We start from the raw sequence: 23017 nt of genomic DNA, 5'->3' as shown, positions 1-23017 counted from the left end.
ATACTTGATTCTGTTTTTAATCAACTATTTTAAACATAAACGTCATTCAACTTTTCTTTCCTGATCGATTCACTCCTGTTGATTAATAATATGAAATTGATTCTTTTTTCAGATTTCAAATAAATTATTATTCATTTCTATCGATCTTCCTCATCATCATCAGATTAACTGAATATTAATAACAAAGAACCACACTTAAAAATGGTGTTATAACAAGTTCATTAACATTAACACGTAAATACTCAGATTTAAATACTAATTTAGATAACTTAATTATTAAAAACAAATTTTTATAATCCATAAATTTACATTCGATTAATTTTTTTAATTATGATCATTCAGTTCTATTAATTAATTTATCAAATATTAAATAAACATGTAAATTGAATTTATTAAAATTTTATGAAATTTTAACTGCTCGACGAAAATACATTTAAATTATTTTTTATCATTATTGAATCATAAGGAGCAAATAAGAAAGTTTCAACGTACGTAGTATGTACGTTCTATGCAAACGACGACTAAATCTCTTGTCAATTAACGCCGCGTCATCTCTAATCTGTTTCGGAAAACATAAGTAGAAAATTCGCTTGGCACAAAAATTTCATCGTACTATTATTATATTATTATTTTCAAACTTTAAGTCACATTTGTTTATATAATGAAAAAATTTCATGATGTTCATACGACGCTTTTGTTTTATTATTTATTATTTTATACATATTTAGATACACAATTATATCAATCCTGTATAACGATGATACATTGATACACATAAACGACACACCTCCTTAACACTTACAAAAACAAAATACAATTTTAATCATAGGAAACTTCATAAAACATAAATCGTAGCGAAACGCTGCAAAGTAGTATCCTTCCTTTTAAAGTAGCTCAAACGCCTCGTCCAAAAATAGTTCCAACATCACAAAACTCATAACCTTAGATTACACAAAAGTGCAGTTTATAAACCAAAACATTACCAAATACTATTTATAAAATATGATGAAAAACACACTATTTACACCTAATCAATTGTGAGTTTGAAAATTTTCTCCAAATTGATCAATTAATAAACCAATTTATTTCCAGTAACAATCAATAAACTACCAACTAGAACAAAATCGAATAATACAGGAATAGAGAAAAAGGAAAAAAACACTTCATTTAAAAAGACATTTTTCAGAAATAAGAACAATGAAAAAATACCACCAGCTCTTTCTATTGATTGTCTCCATCTCCAGTCTCAGCTTGTTTCTGATCTACAGACATGAATACAATCGTCTCCATTACATACTGGAAGTGTTCAACTTTTTTGGACAGCCTTGCAACTTTTCCCAACTGCAAAAGTCTTCAGGAATTTTAATGGAGCACGACTGGGGCCCAAAACCGTATTTCCAACAGGACGAAGCCGGACTGGTTTATTCCAGCTTTTTACTCGACAAGCAAGTTAAAACTTTATTGCTCGTGAACGACGAAAGAAAAATTGCTAAAGGATGTTTTTTGTGGTTGGAAAATCGGAAGAAACCGATATTAGGATTATTCAGTTATCAAAAAGTTGGCACAGACAATAATCTGTACGCTTACAATTGTAAATTTGACAGTTTGAACAACAATTTCGACGACTTGTACGCGGTATCGTACAGTTTCAGACTTAAAAATTTCAACAACCTGACCAAAATACAAATCGTTGTTAACAACGATAACGAACGGTTCGTTTTCAACGCGACAATTTGCGTTTTGCCCAACGTCTACAGCAAAAAGAAACTCGTAGAATTCTTAAGTTTCCACAAAATAATCGGCGTCGACTCGTTTATCGTTTACGACAAAGAAATTCCATATAAATTAGTCAAATTCATCACAAACTTGAATATGAACGTTTCTTTCTTCAAATTTAATATTGGCGCTAACAACAATAACGTTGTGAAAAGTTTAATAGAAACCGATTGTTTTTACCGAACGAAGAAAAAAAGTAAATTTGTTGCTGTCTTAGAACTAAACGAATATTTAACTGTTAAAAACAACAACAACAACAACAACTACATCAATAAAATTCAAGACGTTTCCTTTAACAACAAAGACAAAACGGTGGTTACGGTGCAAAAAATCTGTTTAGATTTTATCAACAATAAACCGATCGTTCTAGAAAATTTTCAAGTCAACGACGATTTCGTTGCCACCAAAATTATTTATAACAACTATAATGACAAAAACGTCGATTTTAATAAAAATACTGTAGTCATCAATAAATATGTTAAATGTAATTTGGAACCGAAAAACAGTCATACAGATCGATTCATGCAGATCTTCACAGACGATTTGTATGGAAGCGTTTTGGTACAACTCTTAATTAAACAACAAATTTAATTAGCAAATAAATCATACAATCACTTCGTTCTCGTTTTATTCAAACATAAACAACACACACATTCAAACCGGCAATGCTATCAACTGTAAAACAATAAAACTCTTAGAAATAAAATTAGTAAACTGTTTTTAACAAGTGGCGCATTAATTAATAAACGTCGAAAAGTGGTTAAAAATAGTTCATCAATTGATTCAATCGAACCAACCATCTGTATGTACCACTGGATGTAACTTTAAATTAAAAACAAACAAATTTTTTACTTGGGTTGGTAGTACTGTTTGTTTATTTACGATCAAACATCAAAATTGAAAGTGAAAGCTGAGAACGAATTCACAACGTTTTCTTTAAAAATGTTAGAAAATCGTTTGGAATCCAACGTCAATTTGAATAGCGTCATTTGCGAATTGGAAAAATCAGAAAAACTGTTCATAGAACAGCTGTCTAAATATGAGGACTTTACAATGGATAAATTCGTCGAAGATGTCGAAAGACGAAGGTACTAGTAAACTTAATTCTTCATTTTTCTCAGTTACACACATTTTTTAGAGAGAAAGAATACGAAAACGTAAAAAGCGAAGTGCGATTTGTTGTCGAAAAACTACAAGAAAAACTAAAGAATTTTCAAAACAACAAATTTCCCTCAATCGAAGGTGAGAAAACGATTGATTTGATTGAACGACGATTCACATTCATCACAATAATCTTCAGCTCTGCCAGATTTCAAAAAGGAAATGCTCGAACTTCAAACGAAAATCACAAATTTGAAACAAAACTCCCAACAAACGTTGGCCGTTTTGAAAATGGAGGAGAAAAACTTGACGAAAGATTTACAAAAAATCAGCGAAAGCATCGATTTGACTCGCAAACAAAGTGCAATCACGATCAAGATACCTAAAATGGAAGCGGCAATCAACGAATCCGGCGATAAAATTAACAAAGTAAAGGAAACAAAGGATTTTATGGATTTCGTTCATTTAGTCTCGGACGAGTGCGGACTCACTTTCGACGATTTTACGATGTTTTTGAACGTCGCCAAGAATAACGACGACATTTACGACGTTTTGACCACAGTCTCTAAGCAAAAGCCAGGTTGAAATCATCATTTTCATTTTGTATCTTTAATCAATCACTTTTTTTTTCTTTTTTAGAAATCCCCGAAGAAATTTGGTTGAGAATCACCGAATTTTACATACAGTTTAACGAAATGCGAAACAGAAAACCGAAAAAATTGATGTTCGATCGAAAAAATTCGGAAAAACGAGTCGACAATTTTTTGAATTTGGAAACGATGAAGGAGAATCTGCTCGAGTGGAAGGTGAGTACTTTTTAATATCGTCGATGAAGTAATCGTTTGTCTGTGTCTGTCGATTACAGCTGAAAAAGGAGGAGAAGAAAAAAACGGTCGAGGCGTACGACAAATTCATGGAAAGGGAGCGCAAAAGATTGAACGAGCAAGAGCGGAAGCGTAGAGACTACGTCAAAAACATGGTCAATCTGTGGAAGCTGGAGAACGAACGTCGCAACATCGAAAATCGAGAAGCGAATCGCGTCGAGAAAACGCTCAAGTCACGCGAAATCAACAAGGAAATCAAACAGTTTCAGAAACGTGACGAAATCTATCTCAGGAATAAAATGCGACTGACCGAAAAGGTGAAGAAGCAACGTGAAAGCGTGAAAAGGACGCCCAAAACGAAATCGAGCAAGCTGATGATGAACACGAAACAGTTCATGAACAGGATCAAAAAGACGAACGAGAAAAAGGACAAACCGACCGAAGGAAACATCAGGAACATCCAGAAATTGTAAGTGTCGTTTCTTCGTCGGTTCCACGTCGCATCAACTCGTTTCGTTTTTTCTTTTTATTACAGTTTGACGTTTCTGAACGAAAAACAAGTCGACGAATCGCCTTTTTCTCGTCTGAATCGGATAGTTTTACACTAAAGTCTATCTGCATATATTGTTTTCTTTTCCAAATTCTCCGCACTTTTCTTATGATATGTTGTGAGTATTCAAAATCGACATTTGTGTCGCTGATGTAGTACGTTTTTCTTTTTTACAGGGCGATTCCGCAGTGGAGAAAAGGGTTGCTTTGATTGGTCCGTCAACCTTCAAATAATCTAGTCCATTATCACTCATCACCCCTTTTGTCGTTTCATATCAATAAAAACTGACAACGTGTCGTTGTTCATAAACTAATCAGGTTTTTTATTTTTAAATTTCAATTTATTTCAATACATCGACCGTACCGTTTTATGCTCTTCTCTACGATATTGATTGCGTTTTCACATAACGCACAATTGTCGTTTCTTATAGGAAAGAGAAACAAATACTCTTGTTCAGGACTTACCTAAAAACAATAAAAACCGTTAGATTAATTACGCAACTTTTATATGTATTTGTTACCTTTAATGTCAACATCCTTCGTCTTATCGTCTGGCCTTTACGTTCGAAACTATTTAATATGGTGGCTGCAACAAAAAAAAAAAAAACATTAAATAAAAACTAAAAGCATAATATGTAATAATAAAAATATGTTATTGTTTTTAAATGAATTAGTCAACTCAGTGTATTCTAAATGTTTTACGGCACTTTGTTAATCATCTTTACTTTATTTCTCAATGAAGAAAGTTGTTTATTTGCAGCTATATATTTTTAATCGTGTGATAATTTTTATTCTAAAATCAATTTGTATCTGTCTATCTTTTGATTTCGGTACAAAAATATCCAAAGTAAACATAAAATTAAATCAACGTACTCACTAACTAAAAAATCAAACGCCTCCATTTGTTTTTATTAAAAAATGGTGGAGTCGCAAAAAACTAGAATCTAGATGTATAAAAACGAAAGGAATTGCTTGTCCCAATTATATATTATTATCGGTTCGCAGCCCTGTTACATGTGGCCGTTGAACATCGTTGAACGAAATTGCCATTTATATTATCACAAAACCCTCCGTTTTAATTTGAAATTTTTGACCAGCCGAAGATAATAGCAGATGTCGCTTTCGACATCGACGTTTTAGTTCGACTAACGTATAACAGATGGGACACGAATCCACTTTTCCTGTGTTTTCAACCCGAAGGAATATTTCGGCCATTTTAACGATGTTTCTGGCTTTTCCGATTTTCATTTTTCCGTGAATATTAACCGGTACACAAGTAAATCGCATCGTTCAATTTTGTCGAGCGCCGCGTCGTCGCGGGTAGTCGCCGTCGACGCCGTCGTCGTTGTCGTTTCCGAAATATTGTTCCTTGTTAAAATGTGAACGAAAACAAGTTTGTTTGATTGATCGTTGTGACGAAAATAAATCAAATCAATCACGGTGCGAAAATGAACAAGTTTCACTTTGTGTGTTTCATTCTTTACACTTTGGCAGGTAAGATTATTTGTTTATTAATTTACTTTACCAAGTATAAATTACTACTATTAATACTGATATGTATGTGTGCACGTATTAATTTATCATTCATAATTCTGAATGTCCGAATCTAGTTTGCTTTGCCGAACTGGATGATAAAAGCGAAGAGGTGAGTGAGACAAATCATTAATTTCATTAATGTTAACGTTAATTGTAATTGTTAGTAAGGGTGAATAGAAAACAGATCGTTTCGACTGATTTATTTATTGCTAAAAGTAAAATGAATGAATAATTAAAATTCGTTGAGCAAGAGGCGAAAAAATCGATAGGGAACAAGTGGAATGTCAAGGTTAAAAAATGCACGTTTTCTTTGAAGGAACTGGATTCGTTGACGATGATTCAAACGTCGAACGAAACGTTGGAGGAGGAACGACCGCCCGATTCGCACGAAGCGATGTCGCAGCGGCGAAACCCCCTTCAAGGCCGACACCAGAAGATAAGGGAGAGAAGGAGCTACGAATTTTTGATGGGCCTCATTAACAACAATTCCAAATTTGAACTCACCAAAAACGACCAATTTAACAGCAACAGCAACAACAACAACAACAACAACAACAACAACAAACTGGTACGAACATTGAATGTAATAAAATGTGCAGGGACCGATTAACCGACACAACTAACTATTTGTTTGTCGACAGATCGAGAAGGAAGAATTCGAAGCGACCGAATTGTTGCTGGAATTGATGGTACGAATCGCCGCGAATCCGAACCAGTGGGAAAAAGTGCACAATCTGTTGGGTAACTAGATGATAACTAAAAATCAAATCGTTTGCATTTCTACCGTGAATTTCTGTTGGCTTTTTCCAGAGAAAATCGACAAAGACATTTCGACATCGAAATCGATATTGAACGAGTTGAAGACAAATCCACAACAGAAACGCATAAAAGTGGAAGGCCACACCGTCTCCACAACCGAATCGACGTCGTCGTTCAAGAAAGAGAAATGGCCTGACTTCGAAAAGTCGCAACCGAAGAAACCGTATCAGAACGCGAAAAACTTTGCGTATCACAGAGTGACAGGCAAACCGATTTACTTGAATAAAAATCCGAAAGCGTACATCGCCGTCTCGGTGATCGCCCCGAAAACGAAAAACACCGCCAAAACGGTCGAGAAAGATGCCAATTTGGATTTGGAAGATGAACTGAAGAGATTGAAACCGTGGACGCACGAACAAAACCTGAAAGACATGGAAACTTTGAGATCGAGATGGTTGATTAAATCGGGAAAATAACAGATTCATAATGATGATTCACTTTTGTAGATATTTAATCATATCACGTGTAAAATATATTTATTATATTAATTATTGTTGTTGCACTTAGATTATTAACTATATACATATAGTACAGTAATCAAATAATTAAATAAAACGTTTATTTAATTACAGTGTTTTTTATTCATTATAATGATCAATATAAACAAATGATAATTCTCTACTTTTAATACTGCAAAATTGATAACCGATCGAAGTATAAAGAAATATCCCCTCTTCCTTACCTCTTTCACATCTACTCATATGTGTCTCATGTCAGATACATTTTACTTTATGACAACTGAAAAAAATTTATTGACTCGACAGAGTTTCAAACGGCGACATATGCGGATAATCTCCACTCACACTTCGCCATTTTCATTTCCATGGTTTGAATAAACAAACAACGATTTGTGTCGATATGTCTTGGAAGAATTCAGTTCCGCGCCGTTTTTTTAACCGTTAACGTTGTTCGTTCAATGACAGTTTAAAATCTAATCGGAATCAAAACATAACCTATAAATTACGTACACACGGATTTCGGTTAAGCGAATGAATGTATAGTTTTTGAATATATAAACATGTTTATAGTACCTGTATCTGATCAATTATTTTGGAATCTACATATGCTAATAGAATAACCGAAATAATCATTTGTTGCTTCGTCCGCAACATGTTTGAACGCCAACGTTTAAAATGAAACGGACCGCGCCGCGTTCCTTAATAATGTTGCGCGGCAAAACGTTTCGATTTTCTGGTAACCAACACCAACCTGAAACGTTGAGAGTCACTAGATGTTCAGCCGGGATTTCGAATTCTGTCACCGCATTTATGTTGGCGATTAATGCCAACTTGAAATTGTGCGAGCCACGAGAAAATATCGTTGCACGTTAGTTTTTAGGTTGCAGACTTGTCCCGAAGGCGCAAAATCACTAGACGGTGAAAAAACGTTGAGTTTTTCTGTCACAAATGTTCGAGATTTCAAATGTAAAGCACGTGTTCGTTTTTAAAACGGTTTTCGTTACTTTTAATTTTTATCGTTTCAACTAACCGTCGTCGTACAGTGATCGAAAGCAATGCCGAAAAAAGAAAACTTACCTGATTTTCAAGATTCTCCGCGGAGATCGTCGAGATTAAGTCTGAATTCTGTGCCATCTTCGATAAAAACCCGCAGAGGATCGCAAGATACGGTGACTTCCACTCCTAAAACGATGAAAACCAGAAGATTATCGCAAATCCAGGACAACGAAGAGAAGGAGAATTTGGAGAGGAACGTTTTAAGGAGAAGAGGTGAGTTGTAACCGATTATTTTCTTCTCGGGGGAAAAATAGAAGGTGACGACAGTTTATGACGGTTTTCCTTTCTTTTCAATATTTTAATTTATCGTTGTGTTATACTAATAATAATTTATATTTAATTTTTTAATAACGATTTCCTATCCACTTCCTTCATTTATAACAACAACACAGACAATCCTCGTTTAGTCTAAACAATTTTAAGTGTGTATATTTTTTAAAGACGAATCATTAAATTATAATTATTAATAACGTATAATAATAATAATTTTTTCACCAACCAATATTTTGCTGTGATATTTAAAGTAGTGTTTTCTGTCCGTTATCAGAATCTACCACTCCACCACTCTGAACCACTTGTGATTGAAAACACGTTTAGATTTCGAATTAGCTGCTAATTAGTGACTATAAATGAAAAAATAATTAACGTATAATAGATTATTCGAATTAGAAATTTAAAATTGCGCTCGCACTGCCATCTGTCTATTAAAACCTGAAACACATTTCTATATTGATCAGCTGATTTGATTGTGTTATTTTCCAATGTCGTAGTTAAAACAAAAATAATCGATTGACCGAGAATTATTATAAAGTATTAATAAAGTTTAGTTGTTTTTAAACAATTGTGAAAACTTGAAATTGCCTCTCCGAAAGCAAATTGTGAGAAATTGTACAATGAAATATTTTCACAGCCTCTCAACTGATCGAAGAGCCGGAAGAAAAACCGTCGCCGAGGCGACAAACCAAAACGCCCAAACCGGAAGAGAAAGGAGCCGAGGAGCCGAAGAAACGCGGACGAAAACCGTCCATAACCAAAACAAGAAACGAAGTGGAAGATGATAAAGTACAAGACGAAGAACCCAAAACTCGAATGACAAGAAGAAATTCCGTTGCCAGGGCCAAAAGTGAAGAGGAGGAAAACGTCCAAGTGGTCGAGACCAGAACGCGAATCACCAGAAGAAATTCCATCGCCAAAAACAACGAAGAAGCGGCGGAAGAGACACCGAAAAAAATTACCAGAAGCAGAAGAAGTTCTTTGGCAAAGGACGACGAAGGAACGGTACCGAAAATTACGAGAAGCAGACGAAGTTCCATCAACAGTGTCGCCGAAGAGAAACCGACCGGTCCCAAAACCAGAAGACGCTCTTCTGTGGCGGAAGAGGATCGCGAAGAGAAAACCGTGACGCTGACCCCGATTAAAATGAAAAAGAAACAGGAGAACTTCGTCGATCCGAATTTGAGCGTGATTTGCGAATCGGAAGACGACACAAAAGTTTCGCCACGGAGATCACCGAGAATCAACAAGATGGGAGGAAGCGCGAAGAAAGAATCGCCGTCGAAACGTTCGTTGAACACCAGCGAAAACGAAGAGTCCCCCAAAAAGAAAAAGACCGAAGAAAATAGTGAAGATGCGACCGAAAAGAGTGCAGAAGAAGAAACCAGAAAAAATTTGGAAGAGGTCGTCTTCGTATTGAACGAAGAGTTTGTCGATAAAAAAGAACAACTGAAATCGATGAGTGACGATTACGAATTTCAACTTTCCGATGAAGAGGAATCGAAGAACGATCAAGTTTTGGCCGACAAAAACGAAGAAAAAGTTAAAGAACAAGAGGAAAACGAACCACCTAAAGAGACGACGAAGGTTCCGACCAAAGAAAATGAAAAATCAGATGTAGAAATCGATTCCGATTTGGAGGCCAAGTTGCTGGAAGAAGACAGTTGTGAAATGTCTAAATTACGCTTGGAAGAAACGGTTTTAGAAGAAAAATTAAATAAATCTTCGGAAAATAATATAAATGGCGATTTAGAAGACAGCGACGATGAAGTGGAATTCAATTTCAAAAACAGAGGAAATAAATCAAAAGATACATCACCGAAATTGGGACGGACCGAACAGGATTCGGAAAATTCAGCAAAAATTGAACAAAACCAAATACAACCAGCTGTTAATTCATCAACAATCGAGCTGTCTCCCGAAACAAAAAAGAACGATAATCGCAGATCGTCGGGCAAACGTACTTCCCTTAATTCGTCCAAGTTAGAATCGGAAAGAAAGGATTCTGATTCCGTGGTGACGTCGAAAGTAGAAGAAAACGAAGAACAAAACAGTCCAACTAGTTTGTCTTTAAATTCTTCACAATCAGAAGAAAACTCAAAAAAATTAGGCGACGAACACAACAAACGTGTTTCTTTGAATTCGTCCAAATCAGAAGAAACATCTACTGTGGGAAGTGGGACTGGCGAAACGTTGAATTCTTCAAAAATAGAAATAACCACAAGCTGTTCCGAAGTGCAAGAAGAAAAAATATCAACCAATTCAGAAGAAAATTTAGATAAAAATGAAGAAGCACAAGAAACCTTGATTAACCGATCAAACTTGAATAAACTTTCATCAGATGACAATACCGAGGAAGAATCAAAAGAACAAGCCAATCCAGAAGAAATTACCTCTTCCAAAGCCGAAGAAGGTGACGAAGAAATTAATCGTGCGGAGGATCCCGAAGAGAAGGGAGTCAGTCTGAACACCTCAAAATTGGAATCGACGACTAGGAAGAGCTTGAATTCGTCGAAATCAATATTAAATTCACCGAAACAGAACGGCGAGACTTGCGCGTCTTTAAATTCCTCAAAATTGATAGAGAACAATCGAGTAGAAGTAGAAATAGAAGAAATAAAAAAACGTGATTCTCCAAACTCATCAAAAACAGAAGAAAAATCTACTACTTCTGAAACAGAAAAAGATACGTTCAAAAAGCCGTCGAATATAGAAGAAAATCTAGAAGACAGCAGCGAAGATGAAGATTACGAACCGGCAAACTTATCGAAACTGGAAGACGGTCTTTCGTCTGGAACGGAAAATGAAGGAGAAGAAGAATCGTTCATGAACAAATCAAACTTGGAGAAAAACTCGACGGGCGGCAAAAACGAAAAGAGAATCAGAAAACAAACAAATGTAGAAGAACTTGCCACTTCTAAAGTCGAAGAATACTTCAAGAATAAATTGGAAGAGAGTGATGATGACGAAGATTCTGATGAAGAAATGGATCAAGAAGTGTCTTGTGAAGATGAGAAAGTTAAAGAGACGAGAATCAGTTTGAACTCTTCAAAATTGGAAGGAACCACCAGGAAGAGCTTGAATTCGTCAAAGTCAAAAGAAATCTCGCCGAAACAGAAAGAAAGTCGTCCATCTTTAAATTCCTCAAAACCGGTGGAGGGCAATGGAAAAGTGGAAGAAGCCAAGAAACGTGATTCTTTAAATTCATCAAAAACAGAACAAAAATCTACCAGTTCCGAAACAGAAGAAGGCGTATTCAAAAAACCATCAAATATAGAAGAAAATCTAGAAGAGAGCAGCGAAGATGAAGATTACGAACCGGAAAACTTGTCGAAACTAGAAGACGGTCTTTCGTCTGGAACCGAAAATGAAGGTGAAGACGAATCGTTCATGAACAAATCAAACTTGGAAAAAAATTCAACAGACGCCAAAAACGAGAAGAGAATTAGAAAACAGACCAATATTGAAGACTTTGCCACTTCCAAAGTCGAAGAATACTTCAAGAAAAAATTGGAAGAGAGTGACGGGGACGAAGACTCAGATCAAGAAATGGATCAGGAGGAGGTTTCTGAAGAGACAACAGCCAGTCTGAACTCTTCCAAATTGGAAGAAACAACTAGGAAGAGCTTAAATTCGTCGAAATCAATAGAAAATTCTTCGAAACAGGACGGCAAAACTCCCACGACATCTCCAAATTCTTCTAAACTGGTAGAGAACAATGAAAAATTAGAGGATACTAAGAAACGTGATTCTTTAAATTCATCAAAAACGATAGAAAAATCTGCTGCTTCCGAAACACAAGAAAGCACATTGACAGAAAAGTCAAATATAGAAGAAAATCTAGAAGAGAGCGGTGAAGATGAGGATTACAATCCGGCAAACTTATCGAAACTAGAAGACGAACTTTCGTCTGGAACCGAAAATGAAGGAGAAGAAGAATCGTTTATGAACACGTCAAACTTGGAGAAAAACTCGACGGACGGCAAAAACGAAAAGAGAATCAGAAAGCAGACCAAAGTAGAAGAACTCGCCACTTCCAAAGTCGAAGAATACTTCAAGAACAAATTGGAAGAGAGTGACGATGACGAAAACTCTGATGAAGAAGCGGATCTAAAGGTTTCTTCTGGTCAAGATGAGAAAGTCGTTGAAGAGAAGAAAGTCGGTCTGAGTTCTTCTCCAAAATTGGAAGGACCAACCAGAAAGAGCTTGAATTCGTCAAAATCAAAGGAAATTTCACCAAAACAGAAAAAAACTCGTGCATCTTTAAATTCTTCAAATCTTGTAGAGGACAATCGCAAAATAGAAGAGGCCAAGAAACGTGATTCGTTAAATTCATCAAAAACAAAACAAAAATCCATCAGTTCCGAAACGGAAGAAAATGCGTTCAAAAAACCATCAAGTATTGAAGAAAATCTAGAAGAAAGTACCGAAGATGAGGATTATGAACCGAACAACTTATCGAAGATAGAAGACGGTCTTTCGTCTGGAACGGAAAATGAAGGAGAAGAAGAATCGTTCATGAACACATCAAACTTGGAGAAAAACTCGACGGGCGACAAAAACGAAAAGAGAATCAGAAAGCAGACCAAAGTAGAAGACCTCGCCACTTCCAAAGTCGAAGAATACTTCAAGAACAAATTGGAAGAGAGTGACGATGACGAAAACTCTGATGAAGAAGCGGATCTAAAGGTTTCTTCTGGTCAAGATGAGAAAGTCGTTGAAGAGAAGAAAGTCGGTCTGAGTTCTTCTCCAAAATTGGAAGGACCAACCAGAAAGAGCTTGAATTCGTCAAAATCAAAGGAAATTTCGCCAAAACAGAAAAAAACTCGTGCATCTTTAAATTCCTCAAATCTTGTAGAGAACGATCGTAAAACCGTAGAAAAACCCAAGAAACGGGATTCGTTAAATTCATCAAAAACAAAACAAAAATCAATTATCGAAGAAAATCTAGAAGAAAGTAGCGAAGATGAGGATTATGAACCGAACAATTTATCGAAGATAGAAGACGGTCTTTCATCTGGAACCGAAAATGAAGGAGATGAAGAATCGTTCATGAACACATCAAATTTGGAAAAAAATTCGACAAAAGACAAAGTCGAAAAGAGAACTAGAAAACAGACAAATGTAGAAGAACTCGCCACTTCCAAAGTCGAAGAATACTTCAAGAACAAATTAGAAGAGAGTGATGATGCCGAAGATTCAGATAAAGAAACGGATCGAGAGGTTTCTTCTGATGGTCAGAAAATTGAAGAGAAGAGAATCAGCCTGAACTCTTCGAAATTAGAAAAAAACAGGAAAAGTTTGAATTCTTCAAAAACGTGTGAGAGCGTGTCGAGATCTGAACAAAACTCACCAAACTCGTCAAAATTGAAGGAAACAAGAAAGAGTTTGAACTCATCGAAATCACGAAAAGAACAAAATTCCGAACCGGAAGGCGAAGAATTGATCTTCAACCTGGATTCTTCACAGAATTCGGACGTCGAACAAAATTGTTCGCTCGATGTTCTATCGAAAAAATCACTTGTAGACGAAAGCGACGACGACGAAGACTTTAATCCCGATTTGGAAAATGGCGACAAATCGGAGGAGGAAAATTATGAAGAGACCGATTTGGAAGAGAGCGTTTTGTTGGTGCAAGAAACCGAGGAGATGTTGAAGAACGAAAATTTAGACGTGAAGCGTTCTAAAAGGATCAAACTTGATTTGGGAGAAGGAATTGAAAACAAATGCGAAGAGGTGAAGAGATCGAAACGAATGAAAATGGATGACGAATCGGAAGCGAGTGTACAAAAGAAACTGTTGGACATTTCCGGTTCTGGAAGTGGAACTGAAAATGGAAGAAAATCTTTGAACTCATCCAAATTGGAAGAAAGCTTTACCGCTGAAGTTGAAGAGAACACACAAAAGCCCAATAAGAAAAAGTCAAGAAAATCTTTAAATGAAGTGGAACCTAAAGAGTGCACGGAAGAGGAGGAACCTGCTAACAAGTCCGGAATATCCACAAAATTGGAAAGAAAATCACTCGAGAAAAGAGGTAAAAAATCCAGAAATTCGCAGATCACTGAAGAAATTTCGAACGCAGCGGACCCATCCGGAAGGAAATCTTCGAATGTTGAGGAAACCGAATCGACAACAACCAACTCCTCAAGTCCCGTAAAAGAGAAATCTACAAAACTGCAAGAAATCGAACGCGATTCGCAATCGAAACTCGACATGCTTCTGCAAAACGGTCCGATCGAATCGGAAGAAGATCTCGAAGAAGAAAGTGAAAGAGAAGAAGAGGAGGAAGCAAACGAATTTCTCGATACGGAAGCGATGGAAAAGAACGAAGAGTCCGAAGTCGAAACGGACGAAAACGAAATAATCGACGATGGCGAATCGGTCGGTTTTTCCTCTTCCGACTCGGTCGATTCACAAGACGATTACGATATGGACGATTCTTTCATTTGTAATTCGGAAAGCGAAGAGCTCCTATCGGGCGACGAAAATTATCTGGCAGATGATAAAAAGGTTGAGAAGAAAAAAAAGAAGAAAAGTCGAATTATCACCGTTGAAGAATCCAGCGATGAAGAGTTCGAAGTGTTCAAACAAGAATTAGAGAAGGGAATTGAGGAAAAAAAAGATACGACCAACGACGAAAAGCGTTCGCCGCCACAAGTTTCGCAGCAGGGTAACGAAAAAAGGACCAAAAAACGTTCTTCGAAAGATCTAGAGAAAGACGGAGGAGAACAAGAAGAAGTAGAAGAAGGAAGCCCGCGAGAGTCACCGAAAAAACGTCGAAGTTCATCGATAAACATACAAGAAAACATCAAAGTCGAAGAGATTAAGGAAGCTGCGTTGAGCGAAAGAATCAATCTGGTTGTCGAAAGTTTTTGCAGTTCCGTTCAAAAGGGTGAAATATCGATGAACTTGTCGCTCCAATATGACGAAGAACCGAAGACGAAAAAATTAAAGAAACGCAGAAGCAAAAGTTTAGAAACGAAAACGGTCCGACGAAAAGATACGTTCGGCATTTTGGGCAAAGAGTTGTTAACGGATGTGAAAAATAGACCGAAACGTTTGTTGAAACCGTCGGTTTCAGCCGCCGTTTCGCACTGGAAAAGCGAAAGTATTGCAGTAAAACCTTCCACTTCGCAATTAACAAGAACGGAACGAGATACAGGACTCGAAAGGATTCACAAGAAAGATTTTAAAAATCAAATGTTGTACGATTCGAAACGTGTTAAAAGAATTGATAGTGCCAGTTTGATTAAGAAAAAACTTGTTAAATAATTGATTTATTTTAATGTTTTTTTTTTTGTATGAGAAAGGCTGAGTTTTATTTATTATTATTATGATTACATGTGTATTTGATATATAAGTGTTTTAAGAATTTAATAAATTCATTTTTATGACTACACTTTATCATTTCATTGTCACCTTCTGTCTGTCTTACTTTTGGATTCTAAACTTTTCAGAATAAACCAGAATTGTCAGGGGGTAGTAAACAACAAACAATCGACGACATTGATTTAATAGATTTTTAATAGATTTAAATAAAAACGATCAACAGTAACAAAGAATTGGGTGAACATTTTTCAACTCTCGTTTCCATTTCGAACCCAATGTACTTTTTCGCAATAACTAGCAATCTAACAATAGCGCGTTGTGTATCATGAAATTTTCTCATCCTGTGGTTTTTCTTCAACTTGTTGTGTTTTTTCTTCTTCTTTGATTAGTTTCCTTTTCCTCCATGCTTGTTGATATGTGGTCGGGTGGACGGGGAAAAAACCAGCTAAACCTGTAAAGTAAAAACCATAAAAGAAAAGATATTATTATAACAATTGTTAAAGTTACAACAAACTGACCAAATAGTTGTTCAACCGGAGTCGAAACGTGGGCTCCGTTTCCGATCCAATGTCTTATTCGTTCGTAGTTTAACGACACCAGTTTTTCGTTATTCTGATTCGGAATCGGATCGAAACTTCCCAGTTGTTCTATGACCGGCATGTTTACATCTCTTCTCCTCTGTAACAAACAACACACACACACACATTGACATTCGATACGTCAAAAATTCAGGTTATGTCACTGTTTTTATTTTCATTGTGGATCGTGTCATGATGTCATGAAAATATCAGAATGGAGAGTTACCTCGGTGACAACAATGTGAAAAAAGGGGCGATTCGTGCAGCCATGTCGCGAGAATCGTATGATTTTCGCGGATTTCTGATAAAATTTCCCAGTTCCCGAAGCCGGAAACATTTTCTACCGTTCGATTATTGTCGGTACATCGGTACTGTCACAAACTGTAATTTGACGTGGGTGTTCTGTGATTTGCCGTCTAGTTTTGCAAACATGTTTGCACTATTTTGAATGAATTCGAATGAAAATCTTGCACATATCGTCCAGACGATTTCCACGAATTAGTTACGGATTCGCGTAAATAAATGGAAAAAATTGGCACCCGATTTCAAAATTTCGGGAACACACGACAATGAAACTAAAGACGGCGCTGGCTGCGTTGTCACGTGACCAAGTGCGTTGCGGACTAACAAGGTAATGGCCGGTGTTAATCGTTTTCCGCTCTCTATTCGTTCACAAACGTTCCGTAAACACTTTTCCGTTGTTTGAAAACGTTTTTGAAACGTTGGTCGACCGTTGAAAAGCAGTTTCCCGGTCGTTTTGTATGAATCAATAGTGATCGGGTGAGATTGTGATTGGTGTTTTCGTTAATGGCGTCGCGTCCGCATGTCCATGTCTAATCTTGCGTGTTTCAGATTGTACATACACAACAAACAGATGAACCGTGCGAAGGGGAACCGGTCGAAGGACCACACGAACAGTACGTACCGTCTAATAACGATCGAAATGATGATCGGTAATTTGTGATTGTTGATTCAGGTGTCAGTTCGACGGACGACACGCTCAAGGAAAAAGTCAAGACGCTGATCGAGCTCAGTCGCAAGACCGAAGATGAGGTCTGTTTGGCGTTGCACGAGTGCGACTATGATCTAAATCGTGCGGGCGACATGCTGTTGGAGGAGCAGGCTGTGGTGAGTTTTAACCATTTTTTTACTTTATTTTTTTAATTCTATCTATCTGTTCCCCTTCCATGTTCGAAGGGAGAGTGGCATGTGAAGAAGAAAAAACAGAGGCAGCCCCAAACCACGGCGACCGCCAACAACAACAATAACAACAACAAAGACGGTCAGAAGGAGGAGGGCGGCGGCGACGATTGGGGCGAAACCGTGACGGTGGAGCGCAGCAAAAAGAGCGGCGGTGACCAGCAGCACAGACGAGGCAGGGGTTGGAGAGGAAGGGACGACGGGAACAGGGGAGAGCGCGGGGACGAAGGTGGACGGGACGGACGAGACGGACGAGAGAGACGGGGCAGAGGTGGAACGGGTTCGGGTCGCGGTGGCGGCCGGGGCGGCGGCAGAGGCGGTGGTCGCGCCGGAGGCAGGTATCCGCCGAGGAGCGGACGCGCACCGCATTCCGGCGGAGGCGGCACCTTTTCTAAGCCCATCGACACGTGGGACAGCTCCACGGCGACCGTCAACCACAACAACGTCGGTAAGAAAGATTTTAGTAGTTTGATGGCGAAATAGTATCGAAAAACAAATCAAACATGATGAGACGATGACGAGACTGAGGGACGAACTTTCTCGAAAACCAATCGAATCGTGGCCGTAAGTTTTTTACGGCGTGCCTTTCATATGTTGCGTTTCCGTACGTAAGTTCGTTTCCGGAGATCGATTCATTGGCATCTGACCCGTTCCAAATTGAATCTGAGCGAGCGAAGTGTGTTACGTATTTTACGTGGTGTAGTGATACGTATTTTTGTCGAATTTCAACAGAGGAAAACTGGGACGATTTCCCCGTTTCGGACGAGTGGCAGACGGAGGAGTACACGGGCAGTCTGACTGAAACGAAGGTGTTCACGCCCAGCGCTCAAATTGCGGCGCAAGAGGCTCATGCCGTGGCAGTGGCGGCAGCGGCGGTGGCGGCGGCGGCGGCAGGAACGCACGAAGATCTCGCACAGCAGCAGGAAGCCGTGTTAGGGTCGCCCCCGCCTCCGGTCCGCATCGGTGGAGGTAAAAGATTACTTGGTTACTCTTTCGTCGCTCATCTCGACTGTTCTGTCGTTTTCTGTAGGTACACTGAACCAGGCCCAAACTCAATACCTGAACCAGCTGACGCAGCAGAACAGCGATTCGCTTAACAAACAGTACCAGCAACAACAGCAACAATCCAATCAATCTCAACAGCAGAGTCAGCAGCAAAGTAGCGTCGTTCAGCAGCAGCAGCAGCAGCAGCAGCAGCAGCAGCAACAGCAACAGCAACAACAAACGTACTCGCAAACGGCGGTGGGAAACAGCTATCAGAGTTACGCGAACAGTTACGAAACTGTGACGGCACAACAGACGCAAACCAGGACGAAAACTCGGGCTAGAGTTCCGCCACCTTCAAAAGTAACTAAAAATTAATCATTTGTTATGTAGTAATGTATTGTGTACAATAATGAGAACGTAAAATACGTTAAAAATGATGAAACGATGACGAGACTGAATGTCGGATCAGGAGAAACCACCGAAATTTGGATTAGCAGTCGAGTTTTTCGTCTCTTTTCCTACCGTTTCATCGGTTCGCTCCGTTTCGACATAGAGATCGACTTTGGCAATCTGATTTTCAATTTTTACTTGTCACTTTTGCTATTGCTCATTCGCAGACGGTGCACAAATGTTAAGTAATGTGTTCGCATTGTCTCAGATTCCGTCTAGCGCTGTGGAAATGCCGGACGATCTGAACACCTCGATCGGGTATTTGGACGTGCAGTTCGGCGCGATGGACTTCATGGACAGTGCAGGTTACGACGACTCGAAGTACGTCGGAGGCGCGACGGCGACCGCTGCGGAGACGACGACTACCAGTCGAACGACGGCGTCGCCGAATCACCAGGACGATTACAAGAGCCAGGGCACGATCGGATCGGCGTTGCAACAGGCCGTGAGTGTTATTTCTTTAACAATTGATTAATAAAAATAATAATAAAGTCTGCATGATGAAACGATGACGAGACTGAGAGACTCGAACGTTCAACGAAAAATCGATCCGAAAATGCTCGATAAGTTCTTTATCATCGTGTTTTCATTTTGGTCGTGCTTTCACTCGAAAGTTCTTGTCTTAAAGATCGATAATTTGGCATCTGATTTAAATTCAATCAATCAGTTATTGCTCGATAATTTGTTCGAACCGTTCGTTGTAATTGTCGTCGTGTCTCTTTCGATGATTTCAGCTCACCACCGACAACATTCCAAATCAACAATCCGTGCAGAATTCCTCGTCGTCGACGACAACATCATCGTCAACGAACAACGTGACAAACAGCGAACAACAACAGCAGCAGCAGCAGCATTTGTCACCGGGCGGCTACGGCTCGCGGCAACAGTCGAATCTCGATCTGAACCAAAAATCCGACGTGCATCCCTACAGCAGTCAATCGACCGGATATCAAAGCTACAACCAAAAGGGGAACGCTTACAATTCCGGTTATTCGAACGCGCAGACGACGTCCAGTTCGTACGCCTCGTCGACGAATCAGCAACAGCAGCAGCAGCAGCAGCAGCAGCAACAACAGTCGAACTATTCGAGCTCGAATCAGGGTTACGGAACGACGACGACTTACCCGAACAGCAGTTACTCCTCGACGACGAACTACCAGAGCAACAGCGCGTCCTTCCCCGCGATCACGCAAGCGAACGCCTACCAAAGTCAGAGCTACGGACAGAGCTATGCGAACGCAGGTACGACTCATCCTACGTGGATGTGTATGTGTGTATGTGTGTATGCGGTATATGTGTGACGGTGGTTGCCTTTCAGGTCTCTCGAACAGTTCCAATTACGTGCAACCGTCGACGAACCAGTACCAAAACAGCAATTACAGTTCGACGTCGAGCGGCGGCAACGCCAACAACGGTGGCGGTTCCTCGTCCACCGGAAAACTGAAGGACAACTACGAATCGTCCGCGTCGTCCACGTCGCAAACCGCCACCAGCAGCAACGTTGCGACGTCGACGTGTTCGAATCAAGCGGCCGTCTCCACCAACAAGACCACCACCACCACTCTGGCGACCAAGAACTCGTCCGGCGGCGTCGTCTCGAACATTCCTCCAGGAGTCGCGCCCGTAATGAGCACGCCCTACATCTTGGGACAGGTTCCCTACTTCCAGCAGCCCGTCTATTCCTTCGAGGACATGCAACTGTTGCAACAACGTTTGCCGCACATGGTATGAATTGAAATTCAACACTTACAACACTTTGTTATTGTTTCCCTCCCGCTTCTCTCCTCTCCCTTGCTGCTGCTCCTCCTTCAACTGTAAAAATTAATCATACTAATTATGTGATAGATAGTGTTCCTGGTATATTTGCTCATTTGCTTATTTGCTTTTTGTCACGTGTGTAACCATCTTTTCACTCTCACGCCATTTATTAACAACAACATTATTAACTAAACCAAACGCTTTTTTGGCTTTTTCATTGCTTGTCGTCATTACCACCACCTGTTGGTTTCTAATTAACAATTAATTTGAATTTGGAGAGTGAAGAAATGAGTTTCAATCGGTAAAAAAAAAAAATGCAATCCCTTTCCGCTCTCCCCTTCACCTTTACCTTTCTGTCCGTGATCATTTTCGTGATTTGTCACATATGTAACCATCTTTTCACTCTCACTCACGCATTCAATTAACAACAACGTCGTCTACAACAACAACAACAACAACAGCAACAACAAAGGTTAATTAACAGTGTTTACGCTTAGTGTACGTTCGCTTGCTTTTCTCCCTCCTGTTTTTTTTTAATTTTGTTCAATTGGAGAGTGACGAAGTGCGTTTCGTATGTTACAAAAACACATCAACCAACAAAGACCCAGCCCTACTATGACATGAGTTACCAGACAAGCACGCAGACGACGTCGCTCGGAAGGGAAGCTGCGGCGGCGGCGGCGGCGGCCACGCTGGGCGGCTACTCGGACGGCCGCTACCAGCAGCGGGGTGACAGCAACCAGTCGCCGGTGCAGACGGTCGGCGGCGGAGGCCAGACGGGGGGACAGGGCAGCGGCAGCGGCCAACCGATTCTCGCGGGGACGGCGGCACCCTATTTCTTCGCTCCCACCGCTTTCAACGCCATGCCCAACTACCAGTTCGGAACGATGTACACGGTAAGTGACGCCGACACTCCGACGGAGACTTAAGAAGGCGACAGTTGCCAGAGTCGATGGACTGTCGTCGATACGCGTCTCCAACATTAAACACATATCTCACAGAATCTCAGAACAACATCGAACTTTTCAAGGTCTTACGTTCGGTGCTACATTGAGATTCACAATTTTAATGTTTGCGTCCCCCTATTTCTCCCCCTCTCATCTGCGACTTATTGAATGCGACTTGCGATTCCAGCAATTGCCCGCCGCGACGAACGCCCACGCTACCCCGACCACGTCGCAGTACGCTAAACCGGCGGGTTACGGTTCCGGCTACAGCACGGCTGCAGCAGCGGCAGCGGCGGCGGCGGCCGCCGCGGCCGCCGCATACGACGCTCTGGGCCAACCTCCGCAGCAACAGCAGCAGCAGGAATACGGCAAAGGCGGATACGGAAGCGGCAGCGGAGGACAGAAGAGCGGCGGAGGAAGCGGCGCCAGCGGGGACCTGTCGATGTACGGCAAGACCCACGGCGCTCTCGGAAAAGTCAACGTAAGAGTATAATAAATAAGAGCAAGTTTGTGCAAGTTGAAATTATTGTTTTCTTGCCCGTTTCCAGTCGTACGACAAACAGGGATTCCACTCGGGAACGCCGCCGCCGTTCGCGGCCGCCGCCCAGGGCGTCTACATACCGACGATGGCGGCCGTTCACCATCACCACCATCAGCAACAACAGCAACAACACAGCATGCAGGATCCGAGCGGCGGCGTGGGTCAGCGGTCGTCGAGCGGCGGCGTAGGCCAACAGCAGCAACAACAGCAGCAGCAAAAGGGCGGCGGCACCAAGCAGCCCTATCAAAACTCGTACTGGAACCAGGCGTAAACGGACACGCGTCGACGAGGTGGACGGGGGTCGGCGGATCAGGGTGGACGTCGGTCGTCGGTCGTTGCCGATTGGTCAGACGGTGCGTTAAGTGCCGCGGGTCGGCGTGACGCCACGACCGTTTCGCCTTGTCGCACGTCTCTCTCTCCCACACTCTTCTCCTCCTTTCCCATTGTTCTTGTTTTGATTTCTTGATTTATTGAGTTTTTAAGTTAGGTTTCGCTCTCGGTTTCTCAACGTGTTTTCGTTTCGTTTCGTTTCGTTTCGTCTCGTGCTGGAAAAAATTCAAAATAACTAACGAGAGAGATTGTAACTATGTTATAATTATTATAATAAATGATGATGATGATGATAAAATGATGATTATGATGTATAATGATGGATAATAAATAAAATTGTGCGAGGAACGAAAAATTAGTCATGCCTGACGGGTGTTTTAATTATTTTCTGATTGATGAACTTTCAGATATGGTTTGTCGACGACAAATTTGTGGTCACTCTGCAACAAACGTCTGTTACAAATTTACTCTGTGATCAGTTTATTGCCCGTCCCAATTTAATCAA

General features: G+C 40.0%; 6 protein-coding genes across 11 annotated transcripts; 5 read left to right on the top strand and 1 right to left on the bottom strand.

Annotated features, from left to right (window-relative positions):
• The first annotated feature begins 931 nt into the window (after window positions 1-931).
• LOC126266006 (uncharacterized) lies at window positions 932-2393 on the top strand. The gene is made up of 2 exons (XM_049969164.1): window positions 932-1037; window positions 1093-2393. The coding sequence occupies exon 2, from the start codon at window positions 1198-1200 to the stop codon at window positions 2365-2367; it is 1170 nt and encodes a 389-aa protein (XP_049825121.1). The 5' UTR covers window positions 932-1037; window positions 1093-1197; the 3' UTR covers window positions 2368-2393.
• A 248-nt stretch (window positions 2394-2641) lies between these two features.
• On the top strand, window positions 2642-4564 carry LOC109601449 (golgin subfamily A member 6-like protein 2). Of its 2 annotated transcripts, XR_007548462.1 has the most exons (7): window positions 2644-2864; window positions 2915-3018; window positions 3077-3457; window positions 3517-3683; window positions 3743-4170; window positions 4237-4369; window positions 4428-4564. XR_007548462.1 is itself a non-coding variant. In XM_020017695.2 (6 exons), the coding sequence occupies exons 1-6, from the start codon at window positions 2719-2721 to the stop codon at window positions 4459-4461; spliced, it is 1260 nt and encodes a 419-aa protein (XP_019873254.2). In that variant the 5' UTR covers window positions 2642-2718; the 3' UTR covers window positions 4462-4564. The 2 variants fall into 2 exon arrangements, 1 of the variants encoding a protein (XP_019873254.2); XM_020017695.2 differs by lacking the exon at window positions 4237-4369 and having other exon boundaries at window positions 2642-2864.
• An 864-nt stretch (window positions 4565-5428) lies between these two features.
• Window positions 5429-7172, top strand: LOC126264123 (putative uncharacterized protein DDB_G0289963). Of its 3 annotated transcripts, none has more exons than XM_049969182.1 (5): window positions 5429-5744; window positions 5861-5895; window positions 6103-6369; window positions 6428-6527; window positions 6597-7172. In XM_049969182.1, the coding sequence occupies exons 1-5, from the start codon at window positions 5699-5701 to the stop codon at window positions 7019-7021; spliced, it is 873 nt and encodes a 290-aa protein (XP_049825139.1). In that variant the 5' UTR covers window positions 5429-5698; the 3' UTR covers window positions 7022-7172. The 3 variants fall into 3 exon arrangements, with proteins under 3 accessions (XP_049825139.1, XP_049825145.1, XP_049825150.1); XM_049969188.1 differs by having other exon boundaries at window positions 5433-5744; window positions 6103-6354; XM_049969193.1 differs by lacking the exon at window positions 5861-5895 and having other exon boundaries at window positions 5434-5744.
• Window positions 7173-7998: 826 nt separating this feature from the next.
• On the top strand, window positions 7999-15786 carry LOC126266001 (titin homolog). The gene is made up of 3 exons (XM_049969126.1): window positions 7999-8332; window positions 9030-12866; window positions 13398-15786. Exons 1-3 carry the CDS (start codon window positions 8119-8121, stop codon window positions 15662-15664), a joined length of 6318 nt encoding a protein of 2105 aa, XP_049825083.1. The 5' UTR covers window positions 7999-8118; the 3' UTR covers window positions 15665-15786.
• Window positions 15787-15898: 112 nt separating this feature from the next.
• LOC109601451 (probable 28S ribosomal protein S16, mitochondrial) lies at window positions 15899-16692 on the bottom strand. Its single transcript, XM_020017699.2, has 3 exons — window positions 16526-16692; window positions 16240-16399; window positions 15899-16172 (listed from the first exon to the last, which is right to left on the bottom strand). Exons 1-3 carry the CDS (start codon window positions 16634-16636, stop codon window positions 16045-16047), a joined length of 399 nt encoding a protein of 132 aa, XP_019873258.2. The 5' UTR covers window positions 16637-16692; the 3' UTR covers window positions 15899-16044.
• A 29-nt stretch (window positions 16693-16721) lies between these two features.
• On the top strand, window positions 16722-22870 carry LOC109601452 (protein lingerer). Of its 3 annotated transcripts, none has more exons than XM_049969145.1 (12): window positions 16722-16930; window positions 17152-17216; window positions 17276-17427; window positions 17497-17947; window positions 18232-18468; window positions 18530-18846; window positions 19145-19381; window positions 19671-20178; window positions 20255-20661; window positions 21327-21590; window positions 21829-22122; window positions 22190-22870. In XM_049969145.1, exons 1-12 carry the CDS (start codon window positions 16869-16871, stop codon window positions 22451-22453), a joined length of 3258 nt encoding a protein of 1085 aa, XP_049825102.1. In that variant the 5' UTR covers window positions 16722-16868; the 3' UTR covers window positions 22454-22870. The 3 variants fall into 3 exon arrangements, with proteins under 3 accessions (XP_049825102.1, XP_049825097.1, XP_049825108.1); XM_049969140.1 differs by having other exon boundaries at window positions 21297-21590; XM_049969151.1 differs by lacking the exon at window positions 16722-16930 and adding an exon at window positions 16943-17079 and having other exon boundaries at window positions 21297-21590.
• The last annotated feature ends 147 nt before the right edge of the window (window positions 22871-23017 follow it).

The sequence above is a fragment of the Aethina tumida genome, chromosome 1 (genome assembly GCF_024364675.1).
Source record: "Aethina tumida isolate Nest 87 chromosome 1, icAetTumi1.1, whole genome shotgun sequence".
Lineage (NCBI taxonomy): Eukaryota > Metazoa > Arthropoda > Insecta > Coleoptera > Nitidulidae > Aethina > Aethina tumida.
This window is presented reverse-complemented; position numbering and strand designations above follow the sequence as displayed.